Genomic DNA, 9,462 nt, shown 5'->3' with positions numbered 1-9,462 from the left:
ATATAATATACATTTGTCATAGTAACCCCAAGAATTTAAAACTACTTTCACCCCTGCTGTTATAAATTCCTAACTTACTTAGTTACTGTCAAAAAACCAAGATGTAATAAATAATAAATAGGACCTTAATGTACGTAAATATGTCTCCTGAAGTATTAAAACACCACACATTTATTGAGTAAGGACCTAAATCACAAACTAATTAAAATTCAAAGATTTTATCATTTAAAATAATAATAATAATAATAATAATAATAATAATAATAATAATAATAATAATAATAATAATAATAATAATAATAATAATTTCAACTGTTATTCAATTAGTTCTTGATTGCTTTACTGCAGATCAGCAGGACATAATTAAAACTGTCACTGACTTTTCAACCAGATCCTAACATTTGATTGGTTAAGCTGCTCGTGTTGACCACAATATAGCTAGTCACGCCCATTTTTTACGATGGGTAGGGTTAAGAGATACAATGAAGTAACATTGTAGAAATTATTAGAGAAATGGTGAAATAATTTAAAGAATATTTGGTTTGGAAAATAAAAATGTGTTTTAAGCGTGTTAAAATTTGTATTTATGATATAAATTATGTATTTGTTCTATATTCCAATAATAATTTACCCTAGTTATTATTTAATAACGTTTTTTTTTCTTATAAACTGTTGTATTTGGAGATCAATAAGAAATGAACCTATGAGCTTTGTGATGTGTGGGGTTTTTTTTGTTTTTTTAAGCACCTTGGAGAACTCCGCTGTACGTCAGAGCGCACCGCTTAATCTGAATCGTGGTTGTGCGTGAACTACGTCAAATCTGCGCAGCAGCACTAGATGCAGCAGCAACACAGCTGCATTGTCTTTTTCCTTTCTTTACGCTCTCTCGGATTTTTGCTACATCCAGAATATGGCGACTCGCTCCCAGGATGTGACAGGTGTGATGGATGCTGCGGGGAGGATCTGATGCCGGAGGTGAGACCACGAGTTTCTTTCACATTTTACGCCGAGCTGTGCTGTATTGTTGTGCCTAACTGAAATGCTCATGTTGATCTTTTTTTTTTCTTTCTTTTTTTTATGTGCCCATGCTGTAGGTCGGGTTTCACGGGATTGGCTGGAAGCTGATGCCATTCAGTAGCTGCGCTCTGCCGGTCTGCGTGATATAAACAACATGGACATCGCGCATTCCCCCCACACTAAATATAGCTATTAAGGCCACAGGAGGGGGAGGACTGGTGTTATTCCGAGACAGTGGGCCGTCGTGGTGAACTCCAGCCACCTGAACTACCTTGCGAGGTTTTATCTTTTATTGGGCCCTCAGAAGGAAAACTCGATTCTGACCAAACATGCCCTCGGCGAACAACGTGAGATCCAGGGCGCGGGAGAGGAACAGCGTCCTGAGCAGACCCGAGTTCATGTCTCTCAATCATCAGCCCCTCCGTGGCGGCTCCGGGCCCCCGGAGAACCGCTGCGGTCCTAAACGCGCGCCTCAAACCAAGCACCAAGCGATCCAGAAGAGCGAAGAACCTACCGAAGGCGGCAGCAAGGACAGAAGAGAGTCCACCAAGATGCCAGAGGAGGACTGCATGCAGCTCAACCCTTCCTTCAAAGGGATAGCAATGAACTCCCTCCTCGCCATTGACATCTGCCTGTCCAAACGAATGGGGGTGTGCGCTTCCACGTCGTCCTCCTGGGGAGGCTGCAGGTCCATGGTGGCCCTGCTGGCGCTCACGGGGCACGGCATCACGTGGATCATTGGCACTATCGTATGTCTGACACGGAGCAACACTCTGGCTGGTCAGGAGGTCCTGGTCAATCTGCTGCTGGGTAAATAAATACCACATCGCATTCACCAAGTTGCAACACGCCGGGTCATTATTTGGGGGTGATTCTGATTCACATCCACTTTTTGCTGCTTTATTTCTTTGTCTCGCTCATAAATTCTTATAAAATCTGACACATCAACTAAAATGTTTTAAGTTAAAACCTTTGGTTTTATACAAGGGTTTATTATAAGTGTTATAATCAGAAATGTTTCGTTGTTTCACAAAAACAGAAACATGGGTAAAAGCGACGATTAATGATACAGATTCTCCCCCTGTGAGCAGAAAATTCTAAATTAAATGTCATTTTTAAATAACACAAAAAAACAATTATTTTCACTATGTCACAGTTAAGTCAAGGATCAGGATAGGATATATACAGTATTTATAGGCTCTACATATTTTTTCTATATTTTTATGAGAGAAAAGCATACAGTGTAAAGCGACACCAAAAGCTTCTTATGCTGAAGAAAAGCATTCCACAGCATGATGCTGCCACCACCATACTACATCATGGGAAAGATGTGTCCAGGATGATGTACAGTGTTACGTTTTTGTTCCATAGATTTTTCTGATGTAATTTCAATTTTAAGTCTTATAAGAAACACGTTTGCTCTGTTAGGCTTGTGGCAAACTGCAGTTCGAAATCCAAATGGATTTCTTTCAACAACGGGTTTGTTTTTGCCCTTCTTCGACAAAGGCCAGATTTGCGGATTGCACGTTTAATAGTAGGCATTAATTAATTAGTCATTATTCAAGCTGAACTGTGGTACAGGGCAGCTCCTCCAGAGTTGCACGGTCCTCTTCACTGCCTAAGTGATTGATGCTCTTCTTGCCTGGTCAGGTTGGTCATGTTAAAGTAGGTTTGCAGTTCCTCACTCTTTTTATCTGAATGATTGATGGAACGCTGCTCTGTGAGAGCTTCAAAGCTTATGACATACTCCTCGTATGTCAGTCAGTTTATGTGAGTCAGTCACATAAAAAAAATCCCATTAAAATACATCAAAATTTGTTGTTGTAAAAGTGACAACATGTGGAAATGTTTTAGGGATGTGAGTATTTTAGAAATTCCATGCCTATGACATGCTCAAAATAATGCAAGCTCCAAAATATTGCAAGAACATCTTAAAAACATTTGACCGTAGGTAGAGTGAGATCTTGGAAAATCCCTTCTGTTTGTGTGGTTTTGATCCCAACGTGTAAAGGCTTCAACAATCTGTATAAAGTTTGTAAATTCAATATTTGGAATATGTGAATGAAGAGAAATGTACTTGCACGGTGAACAATAACTCTTGTATTTAGCTATTTAAAAAATATGTTTATTGTCAAGAAGTTTGATAGCTTACTATCTTTTAGAAAGTTCAGTTTTATCTCAAACAATTTTTTTACTTTGAAACTTTAGCGTTGCTTACTGCTATACATTAGAAGCTGCTTAGATGACTTTCAAAAATATTTTAGATTTTTTTGCAAAGGACTCAACACATAGCTCAGACAGAAACAATAATCCTGACATTCCTAAAAAAAAAAAAAAAAACCCTAACCCTACACTTCAGAGTTCTCAACATCATTCCCATATTCGATTTATTTTGGAAACATAAGATAAACATCAAACTAAAAATGAAATATTTCCCAATTACAATAATATATTTATGTTTCATATTTGATGCTGGGTTGTATGCGTAACCTTAATCAAAAACTTTAATGGCTTAATTTTGATCCGGCAGAGCAACACATACGCCTGGAACCTGAGCAGTGAAAAGCCAGCTTGCATTATTTCATTTTTAGGTTGTGTCATGTTCAGACTCGTAAATAATTTTGCTTTATTAAATGTCTTTTTTTTATTTTCTTTTTTTTACCCTGCACCACAAACAAAGCTTGATCTTTTCAGAATCATTCAGACATCTGTGTGTCTGTAGTCACATGTTTGCAGTCAAATCCCCAGTCTCAGCACAAAATACAGATTAATCACATTGAAAGTATTACAAATCTACTCACTGAGGCCATGCTGGAACTGATTGGAAGCCAACAAATCTCTGGATTTGGGACACTGTTGCATTGTGTTTGGGGTATTATTTGAGCTCCTGTGCTTGTTCATTATTATTATTTATTTATTTTTTTGTTCTGGAGAAAATCCACACGCAGAAGCGACAGTAGTGGGGAAGTAATATTTAATGGTGGCCGAAAGTGTTTTCGATTTTATATATTACTTGATAACACTGTCATTTCAGAGTTCAGTTGAATATGATACACTATTTTATTTTTTTTATTTTTATTTTTTTTTGCAGTTGTGTTGTTTTGAAACAATCACTTCCCTTTTTATGCAGAGGTTTTTGCATTATTATCAATCACTGTAGGTTTTGAGGAAAACACAGTAAATATTTTATTCAGTTTTATTAAAATTTCTCTAAATTTGCAAAAGCATTCAATTTTCTGAGTTAGAAAAAAATGCTTTTTATAATTCTGAATGAACACAACATGTTTGCACTAATTATAATCAGGTTGTATTGAAAATCTGTTTGTTGGAAAGCCAATGCATTTTTACTCCTCATGTTTAGGTATTTTTTTAAACAAAAAATGTAATATCTGAATCTTTATAGTGAAATTGAATATGTGAATATATAGTTATAAAAACCTCCTGAAACCGCATTTTGAATGCCTTGCAGAAGCACCTATGTATATATATATATATATATATATATATATATATATATATATATATATATATATATTCAGTAATTTCACTTAACTCCAATCCAAAGCCACGCGGCATTCTGGGGGATGTAAGCAGAGGGAAGACTTTAGCTGTTTAAACTCTCACGGCCAGCTTAGCAAGATTTGTGGCATTAGCTAACTCACTCACTCACTCACTCACTCTTTGGTTACCTAGCAATAACCTGTTGAGTAACATGTGTAGCAACAGTTTAAGCTTCCCCCACTGTGCCTCATTACTGCTTAAAAATAAACAACAGCGGAGTGGAGTGAAAATTGCGGATGAAACAGGAAAGGTCATGCCGCCAGTTTGGCACTATTTCAGATATCTAAAACAAACAAACAACAACAAAAAAAATCTAATTAATTATTATCAATACCGACTGATATGAGACACTTATATTGTGGCACATTTTTCAGCCCTATTCTGTTTTGGATTAAAGTTTGTACTTTGACTGGGCCATTCCAACAAATGGATATGTTTTGATTTAAACCATTCCCTTGGTTTAAATCTGGCTGCATATGTTCGGTTTCTTGCGGCTGGAATAGATAGCATTACGAGAACGCTGAATCAGGGCACCAAACCCAGTTTGTCAAACAGTTGATTTTAAGAGTGTGACGACGGCAGACTTGAAGTTGGAGATAGCAAAGGGGCCATGGATATTTCTGGGACTGTCGCTGAGTTATAAAAAGACTCTACAAATTTCCGGCATGCGAACTTGGACCAAATGTTGCTTGGTGTTATTGTATGCCACACTGGTTATTCTTAGTCACCAAGATATCTGTTTACACATGTATTCCAGTTGTTTTCAGACTCAGCAGGATTGCGAGATCTTACAATAGTGAACAAGTACATGCAAGAAAAATCAGTATTTCACTTGCAGTTATTTTTAGGAGGTGTAAAGCAAGACATTGTACAGCTTATCATAGCCTATGTGACAGTCAGATTACTGCTTCCATGCTTGAACAAATACATTGATCAGTAACTTGAAATATTCCAAGAAATGAGAGAACTGCTAAGTGACATTAACCTCAACTGAAAAACAAGGGAATTAAAAAAATAGAAATGCTGATAAGATACACAGAGTGAAGTGTTACAACTAACTGCATGTCATCTGTTTTAACCATTTATTATTCATTTCATAGACTTTTTTGTTGCCTGTTATTTTCAGCAAATCTGTGTTTTTGCTATTTCTAAGACAGTATATATTTCCACTTGTTCATTGCATATTGCATATCACAAATCTTTTCCAAGAAAAGGTAAAAGGAAAAGTCAGATCTACCGTCTATGTCGTGGATATATATAAACTAACGACTCCCTTAGTGGAAACATTTATGCAGTGAAACTCTTTGAACACTTTATGCACAGCATTAAGATTTTGATTCTTCCACTCTCGTTTGTTCTCGTAGCCCTCATCCTTGACGTCATGACGGTTGCTGGAGTCCAGAGACTGGTGAAGCGCAGAGGACCGTGGGAGATGGCGCCAGGCTTCCTGGATTGCGTCGCCATGGACGTGTACTCTTTCCCTGCCGCTCACGCCAGCCGGGCCGCCATGGTCTCCAAATTCCTGCTGTCTCACCTGGTTCTGGCCGTGCCGCTGCGCATCCTGCTGGTGCTGTGGGCCTTCCTGGTGGGCATTTCTCGAGTGCTCCTGGGTAAACACCACCTAACTGACATGGTGTGCGGCTTTGCTCTGGGCATGTTTCACTTTAGTCTGATGGAGACAGTGTGGCTGTCCTCAAACACCTGTCAAACTCTTATATCCATAAGTACACTCAGCTGGAGCCCTTTTTATTGAGCTTTGCTCGGCTTACATGACGTTGCAACTGATATTTCAACTGTGCAATACTGCAGACTTTGATCTTTGGTCTAAAGGAGCTATTTATGCAGCAGTAGGGAGGTTTTACTAAGCTGTGACCACAGAAAGCTGATATTTTGGATGCAGATGCTGACTTGCATGCAATAAGCAAAAAAAAAAAAAAAAAAAAGTCACATAGGCCCCTGGCCCATTCAGGATTTTCTTACAGCTTCATAAACTCTAGATTTAATCTTTAATCCCCCAGTTTTAACAAACATTGAAGACAAAAGAATATGAAAAATGTTTATCCTGTTTTTGGTTGTATCATGCCTCCATTCAGTTTTGCTATGACTCATTCTTGTTCTTCCTTTGATTTTTTTTTTTCTTTAACTGACACCGTGCTGAACAGTGTAGGGAGTTGGTTGCAGAATATATCCAACATTTCATTATTCTTATTTGGCACTGATGTAATATTTGTATATTTTTGATGGATTCTTTTGCACTTTTTATTGTGAAGTTCCACTCTACCCTTTTTTATGCAACTGATTTGAACCATTTATGCACAGATGCCAAGGAGAATTCAATACTTTTCTTGTACTTTCAAAACCTAACCTTACAAATGGTATTGGTTTGTCATTAAAGGCTCTCTGCCTCACTGAAAAGCTGCAGCGTATGCGTGCATATGAAGTGTGTTTTGTTTATTTTCTTTCTTACTTTTTGGTGGAACTTGTTTGATATTTGAAATGAACAATGTATAGTGTACATGAGTTAGCTTTGTACTGTGCAGAAATCTGTGTACAATGTTTACACTTTGTTGCTGCATCTCAAAAATAAAACCAGATATACAGTTGCAAAATATGTCTTTGGGTTTTATCAATTCTGTAGCACAAAATTTCCAATAACAAAAACTGTTGTTTTTTTGATGTTTGTTTGTTTTTTGTTCTGTTTTTTTTATTTATTGCAGAAATGATTGTGACTTGAGTTTCTTGAGGTTTTACCAATCCTATCCAGGAATAAACATGATTAATGAGATGTTTACCCAAATCCTAGTGGTTCATTAGAATACATTCATTTGCTTCAAACATCACATGCACTTCACTGCATCACATGTGGTTCAGCAGGGTCAGCAAAAAAAAAAGAAAAATGAAAAAAAAAAGATGTGTGGTTAATTGAAATCCTTCTCAAAGCTTTCGCACAACTTGAAATGTATGTGCCGGAGAAACAAGCACATACATTTTTCTATGTAGCTGTTTAAAGTTGTCCCTGAACAACTTTAGGGACAAAAGTTGTCCCTAAACAACTTTTGTTTAGGGACAAAACAAAAGTTTTGTCCCTAAAACTTTTTAGGGACATGGCAGAGATCTCTCTGCCATGTGGAATGTTGGACATGAGCAAAATTGTATTCATCCATACTAACTTTCAAAAGGGAGAATTATTTGTTGACCTTTGAACTGTATGTATGAGGGGTTCTGCTGACGTACTTCTTATCAACAGTGAATTTCAATCTGCTGTTTCTTCACACCTCAATTATATTTGGGACCCAAATATTCACAAACTAAACCGGACCTGGACAGAAAAGCTGTATTATTCCACAATCACACAAAGGAAGCAGCACTAATGCAAGGCGTTGTGTTCTTTAACGCAGTTATAATGAGGAACTGAAACTCCTTATTCTACTTCCTGATCCTTTACACAAATTATTGCATTACAAAGTTGTCTCCCAAGTTGGTCTATCATGTTGCAACATGATAAAAGGTGAAAAAGGTTCACATCCTTTTGAAAATGTTTGTAAGGTTCTGTAGTTATGATGAGTCAAAAGAGACAATGTTTCCTTGTATGTTTTACAGCAAAACGAAAAAAATTCTTTTCTGAAAAGTCTTTTCAAAAAATAGTTGAGGGGATCCATCATTGTACAAAGATGATCCATCAGTGTCCAACAACTGAGAACATTACATAGATAAACCAGAACAACAAACAGTTTCTTCCAAACTAAAACATAAAAAGATAAGCAATTTGTAAACAACTTGTTAAAATTCAAATTCAAATTTGCTCTAAAATGCCAGAATTTTTGCAGCTCTGTATGAACAGAATGGTTTGTTTCGGAACATGTGTAAGAGTTGTTGCTTCAAAATCAAGGCCTTTCGGCTTGCCTGGTGTGCAACCAAAATATTGTGCCTCTGGACTATTCTGCCCTGTGCATGCAGTCAGTGTTCACACACCCCACATGTCCCTCTGTTGTGTCTTTCTCCTAATTTTGAGCTGTGTTTCACTTAGATTAAGGTAAGATCAGACTCAACAACCTTTAGGTGCCTCATACCTTTGAGCATATCACATCTGCTGTTCTATGCATGTTATTATGGTTGCTATTAATTTTTTATGGATGATAATGCCATCCTCAATGATGTTATCATTGGGGATGATATTATCATCATCCCCAAGGATAACATCATCCCCAGTGATGTTATCATTGGGGATGATCCTCAATGATGTTATCCTTGGGGATGATATTATCATCATCCCCAAGGATAACATCATCCCCAGTGATGTTATCATTGGGGATGATCCTCAATGATGTTATCCTTGGGGATGATATTATCATCATCCCCAAGGATAACATCATCCCCAGTGATGTTATCATTGGGGATGTGAGCATCTCCAATGATAACATCAGTCCTCCGTTATAGATTATCCATGAAAATACAATAGTTTGATCAAAACTCCTTGTGTGATTTATAAAAGCTGTTTGAGTTTTAGATACCAATACAGCTTCCAGATAAATTACAATTTCGCTGGTTTGAAGAGAGTGCCCTCTGGAGGACGGTGACAGCTCTCACTTGGGATTCTTGGAGTAGTTGTTTTTGTGTCATAAAAATATTGTCAGTGCTGGCTGAAAAAAAAAATCCAATAACAATAATAATAAAAAAAGAATTTGGTAAAGCTGTCTGAATGCAGTGTTGTCAGACAGTTCTCTATTCCAGCCTGCAGAAAATGGAAAAAAAATAAGGAACTTATAAACAAATGTATAAAAAAAAAAAAAAAAGATAGTAAAATTATGCCTTATGTGATGTCACCCAAGGACTGGTTGCATGAAAATTTATTTTTGAAAAGTTAGATTTAATCTAAATTAAATA

General features: G+C 37.0%; 1 protein-coding gene across 2 annotated transcripts; it reads left to right on the top strand.

Annotated features, from left to right (window-relative positions):
- The first annotated feature begins 482 nt into the window (after positions 1-482).
- On the top strand, positions 483-7,187 carry LOC106925445 (inactive phospholipid phosphatase 7). 2 transcript variants are annotated; one of them, XM_014999803.2, is made up of 3 exons: positions 483-975; positions 1,095-1,827; positions 5,943-7,187. In XM_014999803.2, exons 2-3 carry the CDS (start codon positions 1,347-1,349, stop codon positions 6,329-6,331), a joined length of 870 nt encoding a protein of 289 aa, XP_014855289.1. In that variant the 5' UTR covers positions 483-975; positions 1,095-1,346; the 3' UTR covers positions 6,332-7,187. The 2 variants fall into 2 exon arrangements, with proteins under 2 accessions (XP_014855289.1, XP_087867040.1); XM_088010914.1 differs by having other exon boundaries at positions 483-1,827.
- The last annotated feature ends 2,275 nt before the right edge of the window (positions 7,188-9,462 follow it).

This window comes from Poecilia mexicana, unplaced genomic scaffold (assembly GCF_051168715.1).
Source record: "Poecilia mexicana isolate PSO_F unplaced genomic scaffold, ASM5116871v1 scaffold_12, whole genome shotgun sequence".
Classification (NCBI taxonomy): domain Eukaryota; kingdom Metazoa; phylum Chordata; class Actinopteri; order Cyprinodontiformes; family Poeciliidae; genus Poecilia; species Poecilia mexicana.
Note: the sequence above shows the minus strand (reverse complement) of the source record. Positions and strands in the feature narration are given on the sequence as shown.

Bases quoted from the DNA above. Each gene is read 5' to 3' on its own strand.
- LOC106925445 (XM_014999803.2), top strand. From the start codon at position 1,347: ATGCCCTCGGCGAACAACGTGAGATCCAGGGCGCGGGAGAGGAACAGC. The intron at 1,828-5,942 runs GTAAATAAATAC...TTGTTCTCGTAG, and splicing joins CCTGGTCAATCTGCTGCTGG to CCCTCATCCTTGACGTCATG.